Source organism: Stigmatopora argus, chromosome 20, assembly GCF_051989625.1.
Source record: "Stigmatopora argus isolate UIUO_Sarg chromosome 20, RoL_Sarg_1.0, whole genome shotgun sequence".
Classification (NCBI taxonomy): Eukaryota; Metazoa; Chordata; class Actinopteri; order Syngnathiformes; family Syngnathidae; genus Stigmatopora; species Stigmatopora argus.
In genome coordinates, this window is record NC_135406.1 from 2,018,486 (window position 1) to 2,036,443 (window position 17,958).

At 46.6% G+C, this 17,958-nt stretch overlaps 2 protein-coding genes across 3 annotated transcripts; both read left to right on the forward strand.

The window, feature by feature from the left end:
• The first annotated feature begins 488 nt into the window (after window positions 1–488).
• Window positions 489–14,239, forward strand: usp53a (ubiquitin specific peptidase 53a). Its single transcript, XM_077588244.1, has 17 exons — window positions 489–869; window positions 3,855–4,285; window positions 4,861–4,953; window positions 5,027–5,161; window positions 6,053–6,163; window positions 6,527–6,609; window positions 6,686–6,770; window positions 6,904–7,050; window positions 7,527–7,676; window positions 8,246–8,405; window positions 8,542–8,691; window positions 8,749–8,880; window positions 9,862–10,579; window positions 10,696–10,757; window positions 11,506–11,560; window positions 11,630–12,225; window positions 13,353–14,239. Exons 2-17 carry the CDS (start codon window positions 4,112–4,114, stop codon window positions 13,430–13,432), a joined length of 2,931 nt encoding a protein of 976 aa, XP_077444370.1. The 5' UTR covers window positions 489–869; window positions 3,855–4,111; the 3' UTR covers window positions 13,433–14,239.
• Window positions 14,240–14,529: 290 nt separating this feature from the next.
• LOC144065845 (leucine rich adaptor protein 1-like) lies at window positions 14,530–17,579 on the forward strand. 2 transcript variants are annotated; one of them, XM_077589039.1, is made up of 4 exons: window positions 14,530–14,689; window positions 14,806–14,877; window positions 15,302–15,662; window positions 16,680–17,579. In XM_077589039.1, exons 3-4 carry the CDS (start codon window positions 15,411–15,413, stop codon window positions 16,992–16,994), a joined length of 567 nt encoding a protein of 188 aa, XP_077445165.1. In that variant the 5' UTR covers window positions 14,530–14,689; window positions 14,806–14,877; window positions 15,302–15,410; the 3' UTR covers window positions 16,995–17,579. The 2 variants fall into 2 exon arrangements, with proteins under 2 accessions (XP_077445165.1, XP_077445164.1); XM_077589038.1 differs by having other exon boundaries at window positions 14,806–15,662.
• Window positions 17,580–17,958: the final 379 nt, after the last annotated feature.

Here is a 17,958-nt window from a genome sequence, read left to right on the forward strand (position 1 = left end):
AGAGATAACCTACGCAGGCCCAGGGAGAACATGCAAACAGGTGGACCGACCCGGATTCGAACCCAAGTCCCCTGCTGTGAGGCTGACATGCTAAACACTCATCCACCGGTTGTGGTTAGTAAATAATGAAAATGATATTAACTCATTCAGTGCCTTTCTTGAGTATAGAAGTCCAATTTTGACAGTTTTTCTCATTTTGTGAGTTTGTAGTTTGTCACTCGTAGGCATCCAACCCAAATATTAATGAGTTTTAAAAAAATCAGATGCAAAATGAACTGAAATTGGGTATGGCTTTTAATTGTACGTCCCTTTGATTTGCTTGCTTTTATGTAACAGGATTGCACAGATGGCGAACAAATGTCTGACGTCACTTTTGCCTGTATAAAAAAAATACAAAATAAAAAAAAAATGCAACTGTACCATGGCCAGTCAATATTTAACAGCCCCTCGCCCCCACCCCTGTTTAATCATTGGCTCTCGCACTACTGGATTCGAAACAGCAAGTATGCATGCGATGTGCAACTTGGGAGCGTGCGCGCGCACGAGCGAGCGCGCGTCCGCGTCCAGTCGCATGGCACACTGCAGTAAACAGAGTTGAGGAAGGGGCGTGACTTGGACATCTTTCCTCGGAAAACATCTCTCATTCACTTCAGGTGCCGAAAGAAAGAAAAGTGGACGCGCAGTTTCGTCTGGGACCGAATCGCGTCACAACAAAGGCGCTTACTTGGCGTTTTTTCTGCGGGGGGGAGTTGAAAACCAGGACGGAAGTTCTCCCGACGGACGCCCCTCCTCCCCACTTTTCACCTTCGCAATTGCGCTTTTTTGGATTTATCACAGCTCACGCGGATCAATTCCAGGCCATCGACAAGGTGAGTTTTTTTCCTCCAACTTTCATTTTTTGTGTACGAGGACAGGAAATGTAGAACCTGAATGCAACACAGGTGAGCTGGAGAATCAGGAAGTAGCTCGACCAGGTGTGCGGGTTGTCTTTGACAAGGCGATAAACGTGTCAAACAAAGGCAAAACTCGACTTCAACGTTAAAAGGAGAAGCTATTTAGTCGAAAAACGCCAAGAGTTGTTTATTAACAATAAATAAAAACCTGTAATCGGACACCTGGAAATAACTGCGTTGCGTTCAGTGAAATTGGATAAAAAGCTACTTTGGCAGGTGTCACCGGAATCGCTGCTATGGTTACCTGCGAAGAGCCAACATGTCACCCAACGCATTTGAACTCTATTAAACTATATAGTATCTTTTTTTAGATCATGCCCTTTGTGTCGCCAAACTTTCGGGTTAGACGTCTAGCGCCGTCAATGGCAAAGAAACTAGGGCTGCTGTGATTAATCAACTCATATGTGATTCAAATGAATCTTTTAGATCTTAACATTGCCCAAAAGTTCTTTAATAGCCAAATTTTATTTGAAAGAGCACATTGTACATAATGACATTTTCTGAGTATGTCAATGGGTGCGCTGAATGGAACCCCGGGCCACGTGTTTGACAGCCATGACCAATCCGATATAGCTCAACCTATCATTGTAGCGTCCCAGAGACCTCATTTGGAGGCATGCTGCCAAACCTGAAACTGCCACCCCCCAAAAGGTGTTTGCTTACACTGTGTCAAAAGCATTGTACCGAATCGAGGTTACAAGGATGATTATTTATATCCATTTTTTAAAAAATGCACATTTCGGCATCCCAACAGAAACGGAACCCCCCGTGGTCCGGAATGGGTCCGATTTTGAGAGAGTCATCGGGAATTCCTGCCTCCCATGCAAAAGCCGACCCTCTCTAACGAGCTCGTCTGTCAAAAAACGATGACTTTTGGCCAGATTTTCAACTCCCGCCGCCCCGTCCGAATTCGCTGACGCGCCTGCGTTTTCCGAAACGGGGGAAGGAGCTCTGGACTTCGTTTCCCTCGACAAGTCTGGCCAAACCTTTTCATTCGCAGACTTCCGAACTTGGGGGGGACGGAACGTTTCGCGTTGCCTTGTAAAATGGGCTTGTATAGAGAAGAATTCCGTCATTGGCTTTTTCAATTTCGATTGTTTTGCACCGGGAGCGATCCTTTAGTTCTTTCTTGTTCATCTATTATTGGTTTTTTCAGACTCCTCTGATCTAGCTGATGCGGTGACCCCATTTCCACTGGAGGGATCAACGGTTCCCGTTTTATAGCTTCTTAAGTTGCCTGCCAATAAGTACTCTGAAGTGAATGTTTTTTAAATGGAGAGGAAGCCAGAACTGGAGCGTTTGGATCCGGACATACGGAAGGAAGTCCTTTCAGCTTATAAACATGTTGAGGCGTGGAGAAGATGACGTTGGATTTGATTTAAAAGGGTGTCCGTTTTCTCCTGTTTTATTAGGCAATCGTAAAAACGGCCACGGCCAAGGAACGCTGACTCATCACTCCGCGCCACTTGAACCTCTGCGGCTTGTAAACGGTCTAGAAACGCTCCCGCGGTTGGCGGAGTTCGCTTTGAGAAGCCCGCCGTGTTCCTCTCTTCCGGCCTGCGACTAATCTGAAAAACTTGCAGCTCTTAAGCAACTGGGAGCTTAAGTGATTGCTTTGGAATTCGGTTGCCATGGAGGCCGTCTGCAAAGTAGTGCCGCTGTTTAATTGAATTGCGCCAGGGTGATGACTGGAAATGCACAAGTACTCGACTCCAGCGTTCCGTTTCAGCGTACCGTGGTTGACGTTTCGTCATCCTTCCGGGATTGTTGGAATTCCACGCTAGTGAGGTTGCCCTACTGGTTTTGAATGTGGGACAAACCTGAAACTAAACATATCTTTATTTATATAGATATGCATATTAGGGCTGGGCAATCTGCCCCTCCCCAAAATAAAACAAACTTTTACTCCAGTTTTGCCTAATCTAGATTGCTTTGCAATTTTTACTACTTGGATTGGATTGGATAAGTTTATTCATCCCGTATTCGGGAAATTTCGTTGTCACATTAGCAAGAGGGTGAGAATACAGACACAGCAAAATACATTTTAGACATAAATAAATAGGTCATAAGTAAGTTAATAAATAAATACATGAATAAATATATAAAGAAGTGTGTTGCTGAAATATATATATATATATATATATATATATATATACACATACGTGTGCATACACATATATACATACATACACATACATATATATAAGCACATATATACATACATACACATAGATGTACATGCATGCATACGGTAGGTCTTAACACTCAGCCATTTGTTTTGTTAAAGAGCCTGACAGCTGATGTCTGACAGCTGATTGTTGTTTTAATTTGTATATTTTGTCACAGGTTATCGTTAAGCTAGCAAGAGTTTGAAAAAGGAAATGTATTGTCGTCCCTAAAATGGAATATTTTTGCATCCAAATATCAAATATTTCCGTGCTTGTCCTATCAAAATTCTGCTTTATTTTGTGTTGTTCGTTGGCTTGCATATTTGACTTCCAAAATACCACAATTTTGCTTTAGGCATAAATTTATGGGTAGGACGTTGAAGTGGGATTTCATATATTATACGTTGCATGCTGGCTTTTAGGAGTGTGTAGCACGCACCAAGAAAAATGAATGAATGACCATAATGAGATTCAAGTAGTTCTAGCTACTGTTTGTCATTGCTCAATGACCTCAATGATGACCTCGGCCTGGCTTTTAAGGCCCGTTCGCAAAAGTTAATGTGCAAACTTTGTTGACATTCCTGAAAATGTCCAGTTGGGTCACTTTTGGGAACATTTTTCCAAACAATCTGCCGTAAAACCAAAACAACTCCCGTGTTTCTCTTCCAACGATGCCGAACATTCCAGGTCAGGTTGTGAAACTCAAGTGATCTCTTTGTTGTGTCTTTGACAGAGCAAGAGAAGATGACTCTTCTGGTTGGAAGCCATCACACCTGTGGACAAGGAAACATCACGGACTTGCCATTTGGATTGTAATTTTTGGAGATTTTCCTCACGTGGGCAAGACCTGGACTACTAGCCCATGCGTAGCAGGGCGTCATCTGAAACTCTCGGAATCACTTAGCCCCTGACCTTTCTCGGAGTGGGCGGGCTCTTACCGGTCATCCGAGGGGCGAAGGGACCGCCGGCCCTTGCTGTCTCCGCTCAAAGATGCAAAAGGGTAGAACCCACCAACCGATGGGGTTGTTCCGGTTGTTCCGGAAGCCGGGGGGCAGCAATCTGGGGAAGTCCTACCAGCCGGGGAGCATGATGTCTCTCGCTCCTACCAAAGGACTGCTGAACGAACCGGGCCAAAACAGCTGCTTTCTCAACAGCGCCGTGCAGGTAACGCTCGGCCAACCACATTGCTTTGTGGTTTTACTCGAGGGGAACATGTGCGTCTGTTGAGTGAAGCTTTGGGAAGGGAATTTTCGTAGATGAGGCCAACAAAATGGCACTTGGCTGTCGAAATCCACACGCAATGACGCAATTGACTGCTCTGGTGGAAAATGCTTGACTCATTATGTGAGATTTACAGTGATAGGCAAGAATTCCAATCAGTTCCTGAAGTACAACTTTTGTTTTGAGTGGTCTAATTTCGGAATTATCTGTGCAATCTGTTTCCCAACCTCCAAAGCCTGAATCAGCCAGACGTTTTCCGTCTTAGTCACTTTTATATTGAGCAAAATGTTCATACACTTGCGCTGTATGACTGTTGGGGTGTTTGTTGTCGGCTTACCTCACGCTTTCCAGTCAGCGGCCCGCAGTGAGGTCACACTTCAACCTCGCGTGACTCACAGGGTGAGGCGGCAGATGAGCACCCTCCCCCGTCGGCTTTGTTTCTCTTCTCAAGGACTTTGAAATCCCGTACAACGTGGTACTCACTGTTTTGTTTGTGTGCGGGGGGTGTGTTTCTGCAGGTCCTTTGGCAGCTGGACATCTTCAGACGCAGCTTGAGGCAGCTACCTGGCCACTTCTGTTTAGGGGAGTCGTGCATCTTCTGCGCCTTGAAGGTACTGCGCTCTTTGGCCAATCATTTTCTCCTGTGCCCAAACCATTTCCTCGTTCTTCTCCCCCCCGCGTCAGGGTATATTTTCCCAGTTCCAGCACAGTCGAGAGCGCGCACTCCCATCGGACAACCTGCGTCACGCCTTGGCGGAGACCTTTAAGGATGAACAGCGCTTCCAGCTTGGCTTCATGGACGATGCGGCGGAGTGCTTTGTACGTTCCGTCGTAAGGGAGAGGGCTTCGCGTTTGTTTTTGCAAAATATCGGGACGATTTCATTTCAGCCGAGTTGGATCCATTCTGCCGAATGGGTTTATTTCAAGGGTGTCAGACTTGGGTTGATTCGCGGGCCGCGTTAACGTCAACTCGGTTTCATGTGGGTCGGACCATTTTAGATATAATATTTAGATTTTTTTTTTATAAATGGATTAAAGGAACTGGATTAAAAGCCCTAAATATTCATTTTTTTAATAGATTATTTGAGTTTTTTTCTTAGTAAGAAAAAATCATTTATTTAATAATTGGTTTTCATTTTAAAAAGAAACCATTTTTTTATTATGTTCCATATTAAAGTGGAAAACAGAAAATATTTTTATATATTTTTAGATCTTGCAAGATGATTTTTTACCTAAAAACACAGAAAAAATGAATTAAAAAATTGAAATTATTGATTTAAAAGGGGGAAAATCAAGAAATATAATATATATCCATATGTATCATTTTAATTTGATCCTAAAACAAGAGAGTCGGCACTCATGATTTACTTTCCCGGGCCACACAAAATGATGCAGCGGGCCAGATTTGGCCCCCAGGCCGCCACTTTGACACCTGTGGTTTATTTACTAAAAAGTAGACAGGATGCAACGTCAGAACCAATTGGGTCAAACGGGCTAAACCCATGAGTCTTGTGTAACAACGAATCGTATGCACTCATCTATTTGAGATTGGCACTTGTTTATTTTTGGGGGGTACGCCAAAAATGTTTTCCTGCGACTCGACCGTGCGGGTGTTGAAAATATTTTTAATCGGCTTATCTATTGAATGTAGAGCGCCATCAATGGCCGCCGACGACCCCCCAAGGTTTAATTGCCCCTTTTGTGTGACAGGAAAACATACTGGAGAGGATCCACCTCCACATTGTACCTGAAGACAGTGACGCGTGCACCTCAAAGTCTTGCATCACCCATCAGAAGTTCGCCATGTCGCTGTACGAGCAGGTCAGTGGACGCCATGTGGTCGTACAAGCGACCCATCCGATAGCAGGCGGCCTCGGTGGACTCGGGCGCACTTGATTGTGCTCGGGTTGTCTGATGCAGCATCAGCACAAGCTGCTAAATCGCAGATGGCGCGGGTAACTGGACACGCGTACCCTCGCGCGATGCCGAATTGCGCTAACCAAACAGTTTACTGAAACAGGAGAAAGATAAAACTGAATATGAATGTATTATGAAAGCGGTCAATTCGGGTATTTATCTTTTGTCGTGCACCTCTTCCGTAAATCAGCTTATCTGTGATTTTTGAGTTGACGAAAGCCAGTTTAAAAACAAAAAAACAACCAATTTGATTGTTACTGTCTGCAGTCGGTGTGCCGTAGCTGCGGGGCATCATCTGACCCGTTGCCGTTTATAGAGCTGGTGCATTATGTCTCCACCACCGCACTTTGGTAAGGCAGCGGTAACACGAAAGCCCCCCCCGCCGCCGGCCGCCGTTGTCATCCGCCTACCTTGTCCGTTTTTCAGCCAACAGATGTTTCAACGCAAGGATGACTCCTTCGGGGAACTTCTGCAAGCCGCCTGCACGGTCGGAGATCTTCGGAATTGTCCCGTGAGTGCTCCTGTGAACTCCTTGACGACCACGGATGACCCCATTAAATGGGGAGGACTTCCCGTGGATGCAAATGTTCCAGTTCTATTGAAAGCGCGGGACGAACGATTCTGTCTCCGATTTCCTGCTCTAGAGCAAATGCGGCCAGAGGATTCGCATCCGCCGCGTCCTCATGAACTCCCCGGAGATCGTCACCATCGGCTTCGTGTGGGATTCGGAGCAGTCGGACCTGACCGAGGACGTGATCCGCTCGCTGGGGCCCAACCTCAGCCTTTCCGCGGTAAGCGCTTGCGTAAGACCGGGCCGCCCCGTGGGGGTCTCCCGATCAAACGTCCCGGGTCAAGCGGTTCAAATCCCCTGCCGTGCAGACGAGGCTAAAGAGTCTTTTGGCCAGCGCTGCTGGAAATCAAACCGGGGTGGGCTCTCGGCCCGTTACATAACTTCCGCACTCGAGTGTTTATTTCACGTGCTTCTTAAGCCCTAGCCACAAAAGTGCCAATTCGGTGGGCTCGGTGTTGAACGCGACATTCGCGGCTGTCCAACGCAGGCCCAACGCCGCCCTCATTGTCGGCGATCTATTGTTCGCCACGGTGAGAACTGGCTGAGCAGGAAGTCAAGCTCTTCCTTGTCAGGCCGCTAGCTCGGAAGTGTTTTGGCCAGCCCTGCCCCGACCCTTTTAACCCGCGAGTTGCTACTAACGGCGCTAGACCTTCAATGTTGTTTGGCCCCACCCGACGTGATCCGTTGTCCACGCAGCTGTTCTACAGGGTGACTGACGAGCACGCCAAAAAGGGCGAGCTGATGCTGGTGGGGATGATCTGCTACTCCAGCCGCCATTACTGTGCCTTCGCCTACCACACCAAGTCTTCCAAGTGGGTCTTCTTCGACGACGCCACTGTTAAGGAGGTGACCGAAGCCGCCGTCCCTCGCCGTTATTGACCGCCCTCTGCGCGGGGTCCATCCCAATATGCGTTGCGTGTCCAATTCTATCTCGTTTTCTTTGTTTACTTGGTTCTCACGCTCCCTCCTAGCCCCGCCGTAATCTTCATTTGCTTAATTAAGAAGCACGCTGGCATCTGTTCGACCGCAGCTCGCCTTTGTGGCGCCGGCACCCGAAGCGGCCGTGCTAATGCGATTGTTCGGGACGCCCACCGATTGGACGAAGAGCTAAAGTCAAATGGCATTGTGTTTGCAGTTTTAATTGGACTTCTCTTCCGACATCCGCTGCCATTGATGGATCGGCTCGAAAACTGATTTTTTTTTAGCCGAAGGCACAACAACAGGGCACAAAAAAAACCTAAAAATAATCGAGATCGGCTGGTCTGATGATCACCCAGCTCTATTTGGCATTGGACCATTTCTAACACTCGCTCGAGAAACAAAAGTGCAACCTTCCCACTGTTGTACTCGCTTCATTGTTATTTCCTCAACAAGCTTCCTGAGCGCACTGAAACCCGATCCTTTGGGACTTTTAGGTGGGCTCCCGGTGGAAAGAGGTGGTCAGCAAATGTATCAAAGGTCACTTGCAGCCTCTCCTCCTCTTTTACGCGAACCCAAACGGCAGCGCCGTTACCGCCGAGGATACCTCGCATCACCTGGGCCGAAACCAGCACAAGGACCCCGAGAACGGAGAAGGTAAGTCAACAAATCAACAAGCAAAAGTATTTTTAGCCGCGAAACAGTAAGAGAGAGGATATACGCTCAAAACACCAGCCGAGAATCAGTATTTTCGTCATGGCTCTTTTATTTTTGTTACCTTTTGGCTGTTTAGGGTTGACCTCTCCACTCCCGTCCCCCAAGAAACTGGAACTGACCATGGAGAATCTGCAGGCCCTACTGGGTCTTCAAGGCTCCCTGAAACAAAAAGGCTCTTCCACCCTTAGCCGCAACAGCGCCCATACGAGTGGAGGACAGGGGCCGGGTAGGTCATAAAAGACTTTCTCCATTTCTGCAAAATGTGTGACTCGGTGTTTCGTAGTGAGAACGGGTAGCGGTGACCTCAAGCGTCTGCCCCGAGAGATTTCCAGGGAGAGAGAGAGGGGAGAGGCGTACCCGGTGGGAAGAGACCCGGATGGGAGCGGTCAGCGGCGGCAGGAATCGCGTTACAGAGGTTGGTGGCGTACACGTACGCGGGCAGAATTGCCAGGCTTTTAGCGCACTCGACGACGGCCCATCTCTCCCGTTCTTACGTAAGCGCCGGTTAGGGAGCGACGTGTCAGAAAGGGGATTAACTGCTGACGTACGTCCGTCTGAGCTTTCTTTCATCCCGCTCTCTCTGGAGCGGCGCTCTGACTCTCCTCCTCGTAGCCCAATAAAAAAACACACAGCAGATTTATAATCACTATTGTCATATTTGAGTATTCACTTTGATATCAGTTTCCGCTTTTAAGTGGCCACTGTGGTGCCTTTTTGTCGTTCTGATAAGACACGACAGTGCTAGAGTTAAGTTGAGTTTCAATTGAAACTTTTTGGTGCTTTATTTCCCCATCACCATGTGCTTGTTTTTTCATTGTTTGATGGCTTAGTGCAGGGGTAGGGAACCTATGGCTCGGGAGCCACATCTGGCTCTTTTGATGGGTGCATCTGGCTCTTTGCTAACCTGTGAGCTAAAATATGGAAATTGCTGGTGACAGAACTGAGATATTACATCTAGAACTGCTTTAATCTTCATTTTTTTGGCAGTAGACTCTTCTGGAATGCAACCTCTCATTGATTAGCAAAAGCATAAGAATCTTTGAAAAAATATTCATTTTTTTCACTTTAAAAGTGGTGAAATTACCCCAAAAAAATTGAATGTATGTATTTTGACTTTTAAATTCGTAGTATGGCTCACAAGGAATAACATTGGAAAATCTGAATTGTTTGTGGCTCTCTTCGTCAAAAAGTTTCCCGACCCCTGGCTTAGTGGCTTAGTTTCTGTCAATTTTGGGCCAGTTGGAGGACGTTTTTGTCACAAATAATGGAGATGTTTTGCAATTCCGAGTTGAAAATGGTTTTGTAGATATTGAACGTGCTATTGAAAATGTATATGTTGGCACTGCCTTGATTTTATGATGTTTTTTGTGACAAAATGTGATTTGTTCCCACACAGATCCAGGTCAAGAGCGCTTCCAATCCCGCTCCATCTCCCCGCCAGAAAACGGTTTCAAGTACCACATGGAGCCTCGTCTCTACAGCAGCCAGGGGAAAGGCCCCACGCGCACCGAGCGCCTGGCCCAACTCGGCAGCAGGCCTTCCCGCGAGTCGCTCCGCTTCACCTCCGGCGTTCGAGTCTTGCCCTCCGAGCCCGCCCCGCGAAGCAGAAAAGCCGACCCCGACGGCTACGATACGGACAGCAGTCAAGAGTCTCGCGGGAACAGTCGCGGTCGATCCGCTCGCCCCTGGAAGCCCACGCGAGAGGCACTGAACGTGGACAGCGTCTTAAGCCGCGACGGCGGCAGTCCCGGGCGGCGACAAGAAAGCTCACGGAGGCGACCTAGCGGCAAATCGCCCACGCGGGAGACGGCGCGACCCGCCCGAGACGAGCGCAAAGCCAAGAGCCTCATGACTATTTACGAGGACGAGCGGCGGCATGAGAACGGTGGCGGCCGCGGCTCTCCGGACCCCCCGGGCGGCTACGGCGAGAAGGAGCGATCGAAAGGCTCGGCCGCTCTCAAAGTCTACCACGACAACTGGAAGATCCAACGAACGGAATCCGGCTACGAAAGCAGCGACAGAATCAGCAACAGCTCCGCCAATTTAGACTCCCCCGGGGTGGAGAACTACCCCCCCAAAGATCTTCGGCCCATTCCCGAGCTGAATCTGACCAGGTGACGACAAACCCGGTTGATATTGAGTCACTGTCATGTCAAAAGCCAGAAGCTACAGACAACCGTACTGAATTGTACGCTTCATTTAAAATGCGCTCTTGTTGTCTTGTCTTTAGGGATCAATTCCCTCCAAGGGCAGCGAATGATGACAACCCATCGCACACTACCTTTTTAACCGGTAAGTCACCGTTGTTGACTACAGAAATGTCCAATGCGTTTAATATCGGTAAGAAGCGTGAGGTCGAAGCGCTTTGGCGCCGCGGGTCATGACGACTGAGCAATCCAGAGTAGGCTTCAGCTACGTGACCTCATCTCTCCCATACCATCAGAAGTACAAACGATTGGATAGATTGCTCCATATGGCGGCCTCGTCCCCTTAACTCTCTAACAAATCACTTTCCATGAGTGGAAAATGCCAAGTGAGCGCGACTATAATTGTATAGATGTGCTTTCACACAAGTCGGTTCGGCCGGTGTTCAAGCCGATCCTAAAAAGGGCCTCCGCAGTTACATTATGACTAAGCGACAGACGCTAACCCTGACAGGACCTTGGGACCCGCCAGCCGTGATGGATTCCCTCGCTCTTTCTATTATAATTGTCTGTCGTAGGAGTTGTTTCAATCACAACCAGAGGTGTTTTATGCCGTCCTTCGGTCTTAGGGTGGAGAGGACTGTCGGCAGCGTCTCTTAATTTTGAACGTCTCGTATTATCGTGTCAGACGGCGAATTGCCACATGGATTTAGCACGTAAAAGTGTTGGGGCGGGAGTAAGGATTTCATGAGTCCGGGGGCAGCAGCATTCGGCATTGGCTGCAGCATTCTAACTAGAACACCATCACGTTGCCGAGACAGATGTCGGCAAGCTTTATCTTGGAGCGTTTGGGGCCGGAGTTTTAACATCTGGCCGCTTTGTATTTGCGTTTGCAGGTGAGCAAGGGAGAACGTCTCCGGAGATGCTCGACTCGAGCAAGCCGTTACAGAGGTGAAGGAAATGAAACGCGTTCCCGTGAGTGCATAGAGGTCTCAAGGGGATTGTTCTTTTGGGTTTTAGAGAAAGAGCCTTCCGGTATACTCCAGGAGTCTTTCAGTATGACGTTGACGGTCCGGCGAGCCCAGTGCCTTCTCTCTGGACCAAGACCAGCAGCTCCGACGATTCGGCCAGAGCCTTTTCTGAACACCAGGGGATCAGCAACGACCGGTCGCCACCTCCTCTACCTCCCAAACCCTTTGCCGGCGATGCGATCGGCTCGGCACGGGCGCCGGAAATCCCCGCTCGCCGACCCGCTCTTTCGCACAACACCCTGATCCGCTGGATCGAGGCGCCGGCCGACCACCGCCTCTGGTCCGACACCAGCTCCAACAAGTCCTCGGACCAGGACCGCAACGATCTGTCGGCCAGCGAGAGCGAAGAGAAGCACCCCGGACGCGAGGGCGCCGAGTCCCCCGACGTGGTCCTGCCCACCACTTACTTCACCGTGGATAACTGCATGACGGACACCTACCGGGCCAAATACCACAAGAGACCCGCTTTGTACATGAGGGCCCAGGAGCACACCACGTCTTCTGGGGAGAGCGACGTGGACGCCAAAGGTCTTCCAGTGTCTGACGGCGAACCGTTAGAACTCTCAAATGACCGAATGGAATCAGGTACTTTATCTTGGACCTCTAACTCTAACACACTTCCAATCCAGCCTACCGACCTCACCTTATGCACAATAACAACAACAAACAAACAGACAAATAAACAATCAATAAATAATAACAATAATCAGTCAACAAGTAGTCAACAACATAAATAAGTAGGGAAGTGCAGAAATAACAACAAGTGAACATAAATAATAATAAGAAGAAATAAGTAGTAAATACATAAGTCATAAATAAGTAGGTAGAAAGTGACCTAAGTGGTTTAGCATTAAGTCTTGATTAGGTCCTCCTTGGTGCAGAACTCCAGTTTCATGTGGACTCACCAGTCCTCAGATGCCTCCCTTAGTAGGATTAGTCTTCAACCGTCGTGAATCCAGGCGCTCCGCCGAAAATCCAGCCCGCAAAGGGTTTTAGACGCCGTGGCCACGGTCTTTCCCAGATGTCGACCAAGAGCGCCCGGATTCCTTCCGGTATGTTGACTCCCAGGCTCGTAGGACCAAAATGATAGGTTCACCAATAGATACGCTTTAAGATAAGGAAGACATCGGAGGCATATTCTGATTTATCTTGCAAGAGAGAATCGATCCTGACTCGCCTTCGTCCCAGATCATTCTAAAGAATCGAATCCTCTCCTGCCCATTTAATTGCATTAGAGTCAAAACAATTAAAGTTATCTATTCAAAATACTTAAGGTCAGGAATCAAAACAATTGCGAGTCTTTTCGAAGGGCGAACGGTATCGCCACCTGGCCCCGGAATCCAAGTCAAAACAATTAAGAGTCTTTCCCGGATCTTCATTGTGAACTTGCGACTGGGTGAGAAGTCGAGGTTTCAAAACAATTTTAATAACTCCAACTTGATAGAGACCTTTCCCTTTGTTTATCAGGGTTGCAAGCAGATGTACTAAAGTGACCCTTTTTAGTGTCAATAAGCTAAGTTAAACAAAGCATTTCCAATATATAATAATGTATAAACCTAAAGAAAGCGAAGCAGATATATATAATAAACCCAACAAGTATGGTGACGGGAATTGGGACAAAACTTCTGGAGTCTGTCTGTCTTGTCTGTTATGGTACTGATCTGGACACTATTACCTATTCCTTGGCCTTTAACGTCTTTCTCCGTTTGAAGGCTATTCCACTCCTCGCAAGCCAGTGGCAAAGTGGAACCCGGTGACCCCGAAAGACGTGGACGAGCACGGGTTCCTGTAGCTGACCCCAAAGCCTGTGGGGGGAACCCCCAAAAAGAAATCACTATGCATTCCAATTTTTGCACAGTGTAAATGTCCCGAACAAGAATGTGAGAGCCAAACAAATTGCTCCTGTGAACAGGATTGAATGAATTTTGAATTTGCACAACCAGCAAGGTACAGAAAGGGGGCGAGTGTCCATCCTCTCTTCAGGGTTCTCGAGACTGGGCGATTTTTTTTTTTGTACTTTCCCGGTACGTTAATGGATCCCAGGGATCCGTGCGACAAAAATTTAAAAATCAGGCGCAAGAGTTTCTCTTCTCTGGGGGATTCGCGTCGATAATAGTTTAATCCTCCAGAGATGATGGGTCATTTCTGCCTATAAGCCGCAAGTGTGCGGCACAAACAAAGTCTTAGCACTGAATGACACTCCAAACTGTACATTTTGGTCTATTTTAGGCTAAACATCGGATTATTTGATTCGAGTTAGGTCTGCTTTATAACATGTTGCATTATTTTTATAGCTCCGTGTTTGATAGGTGACGATGTGCCTTTTTTGGAATTGTAGTATTGAATCACCTGCAATTTATAAATTTTGGGGGGGAATTTTTTTGATATTGTTTTTTTATTGATCACTCAAGTGAGAGTGGCAGATTTGCTCAAACTCAATGTTATGTTTGGATTTACTGTAGGAAAGGAAAAAATGTCACTGGATAACATTCAACGGTTTTTGCTGCCATCTGCTGTCTTCTGTAAGCAATTACATCCAAATGTGTTTGCTTTTGCTGAATTTTTTTAAGGTAATATTAAAAACATAACACCAAAACTGGTTGGATGATACATTTTCATTGAAATTATAAGATCCAGTAGCTTAAACATTGTATTTATATGGTATAAATGCCTTAAGGTATACATTTTATTTATTTATGTCTTATTAATACACAAAACTTGTGCTCCAAATCAAACCATTTTTGCACAAGATCATATTTATATGATGTTTAGGCAGAAGCAATGGATAAACAATGCATTCATTCAATGCAATGCGTGCAGAATTGCGTCTTTTAAAAAACAAGAGCCTTTGCGCATGCGCATCATCTTCCACCTGGCTAATCACGCCCACTTTACAATCAACCACGCGGATGCTCCGTTTTGTGTTTGTCGTTGGCGTTTCAAACTTTTTAACTTTGTGCATTTAAAAAAGGCACTTTAGCACACTTTATCTGTGACGTAGAAGGAACTTTGTAACCCGAAAGACATACAGATCGGAATATGGAAAAAGGTAAATTGTTTGGCGTGGTGATTATTTGTGTCGACGTCGTGCGCGTTTTTGCACGCTTTAAAGCGTGATTTTCTTCGCCAAATAAGTCGTTTTTTGTGGATTTCATGGACTTGAAGTTTTGAAGAAGGAACCTTTTGCTCTATTTTGGCTGCTTTTCGTCAAACTGCACAGCGTAGGACGAGATCGAGGTAAGAAATGTCATTTTCTGTCACCTGGGCCTTTAAATGTATTGTTATATTTAAGAAAATGTCATTTTTACACCGTTGTATTAGATTGTCACATATCCAGATTATCTTAAAACACCTAGTGCACTTCCACAATCTGATTGATCGTAGTGATATTACTGTTTTCCAATTCAGAATTGTTTTATTAGACGTTATCTGGCTTAAAAGTGCAAGGCCAATTTAGATATAGTAGTATACAAATATTCTTTGAGAGTTGGGTTCATGTCTTTTAGTTTGAAAATTGTGTGAAAATGTTGCTACATGTGATAAAGTTGCCATATATTTCACAATGTTGATGTTTCATAAACAATGCGGTATCAAATTTGACCGAAGTTCTTGCGAATGATGACGTCACGATGCGCTTCACCTGCGCGGTGTCCAATTTCAGAGGGAGGAGGGACAGAGGCAGGCAGGCAGGCAGGCAGGGAGGAAGGCAGGAAGGCAGGCAGGCAGGATTGAATGGGAGGATTTTCCGTCATTTGCTGCCGTCAACATGGATGAAGTCACGTCAGCGACACTTTAGCGAGCGTTCGTGGGATTTCAACGCGGTTATGGATGCGCGCGAGTCCGCCTTCCCGGATTTGGGGGACCTGGAGAGCAAGTTGGGTCGCAAAGTCCCCGAGGGTCTCGTGCGCTCGCTGGTGGGGGACAAGCAGGACAGCGAGACGGCACCGGCGGCGCGTCCCGGACGCTGGTCTGCGGACTTGGAGCGTCTGGAGAGCAAATTGACGTTCCTCAAGCAAGAAATGGTGAGTGAAAAGTTCCATAAAGGTTTTTATTGACTGTCAGTAGTCTAGGAGCGCCGTCCTATCAGGCTGGATTTGCAATGATTCTTACTTTTGATGATATTTATACATCATACGGTGCATGCCAAAGCATCTTGCCGTTTTTTGAATGCTCATGAATTGAGAAATGATCTCAAAATTGCCAAAGAACGTCATGTACGAGTCGTGCGAATTTGCATAATATCAATTTGCATTGCATATAACAAACGGGTTTTGTTTGATACGCCGTCGGCATTAAGTGTGGTAATTTCATGAGCTTATGTCGAGTCACGCCGACCCCCCCCCCCCAAGTTTTAGACCCCCGAACAGATGGTCGACCCGCCTGAATTTTGAAGCCTTTAGCATCCTAACCCAGGGGTCGGGAACCTTTTTTGCCGGAGAGAGACATAAACAATTCATATTTTCTAATGTTATTTCTTGAGAGCCATTCTCAGAATTGAAAAGTAAAATGACATGAAAATGTGTGCATTTATTAATCATTTCAACACTTTGAAAGTAAAAAACAAGTCTCTGAATTCGTTTGACAACATTTTTATGTTGTTGCTAATAAATCAGTATCAATGATATCATGCATGCAGAAGTGTAATACAAAACAAAATTATGATTAAAGTTGTGGTAGAGGTAGTGTCAATGCCACAGTGATGCTCCTATTAGTATGTTTGGGACTCAGCTCTCTCACCATTGATTTTCATATTTTACCTGAGGGCCATATGCACCCATGGAAAGAGCCACATATGGCTCCCGAGCCATAGGTTCCCTACCCCTGTGACCTAACAGATCGGCTTCACGGCGACCTGACAGCGAGGTTATACCCTGTCGTTATTCATTCATTTTTTGGCATCCAAAAACGGGAAGCCAACGAGACCCGCTTTAAAAATAAGAACCGTTTCGTAGCCACGCCGCCAGAATAGCTTTATCATTTGGAAATTGTTGTCAACGCCGACAAGAACTTGACATTTTTCCGTGCTCCGACCGACCCAGGAGACGCTTCGCGCCATCGACGTGAAGCTGATGCGGGATCTGATGTGCATCAACGAGGGCATCGAGTCCGTCCGCTGGGCCCTGGACGACAGGGGCGAGGCGGCCAGCCCGGACGGGAGCCCCGGCAGCAGTTCGTACGGGCCGCCGGACGGCCGCGACGACGGCAGCCTCGGCAGCCTGAACGACGACGAGCTGGACTCTCTGTCGGTGGGCAGCTACCTGGACACGTTGGACGACCTCCCGGGCGAGGCCTCGCCCACCAACCCGCGCTGCTTTTTGAGGGTGGACGCCGATGAATACTACTGCTTTGGATGACCGTCAAGTCTTTAGCTTTTCAAAGTAGCGCCGCTAACTCGCCCGTGTGCATTGTTTTAGGTTGAAAAGTCGCTGCACCTCACCTAACCACTTGCGGGCACGCCCAATTTTTGCCGCTTTCCTCCACTTAACATATTTATTTATCTTTCCTTACCGGTTTTTGCGCTGGCGTGGTAGCTAGTATCTGAAAAGATCAAAACGTTACTCGCCTTAAGCTCGAAGGACTTGTTTTTAATCGACTTTTAGAGACTTAAATCATAACTTTTCCAGCATGGCAACATTGCACGATGCCTTTTTATCATGACTAGTCTGATTGCTCACATGCGTATCAAAGTGCAAATCACTTGGGTGTCTAGTGTCACTCTTCTGATGATCTTTTTGAACCTTTTGGATTTTTAGACCTTTCAAAGTCGACGCTAAAATATTAGTGATAGGTTTATTATCAATACACATTAATCAAAACAGGGAGACATCATTAACATACTCTGGCTACAACTTGCAAGGAAAATCACTCCCGACTCGCCTTCGTCCAAGATGATTCTAAAGAAACGGCATCTTCCTCTGTCCATTTAGTCGCCGCATAATCAAAACATTTGAGGTAATCTGATTCAAACAATTGCATAAGCTAACCGAATAACACCATTAAGGTAAAAAAACAAACGAGCTTACTCGGTCCCAACATAAAGTATAGCACAAATTAATTTATAGCTTCATTACTTATTAAATGCTTAATGAAAATATAGTAACATCCCAGAATAAACCCAACACTTAGTAACGTACCCGCGGTAACTTGATGCCATTTTCCTGTAATTTTTACCCGGAAAACATTTAGTACTTTGCTACCCTTAGACCTAGAAGTGGTCTTTTGTCTTTAAGTGTTGTGAAGCTACAACCTAAAACCTGCCCTTAGACAACTTCAGTAAACAAAGATAAGCATTTAATGATTGGACACTGAGTGATACCT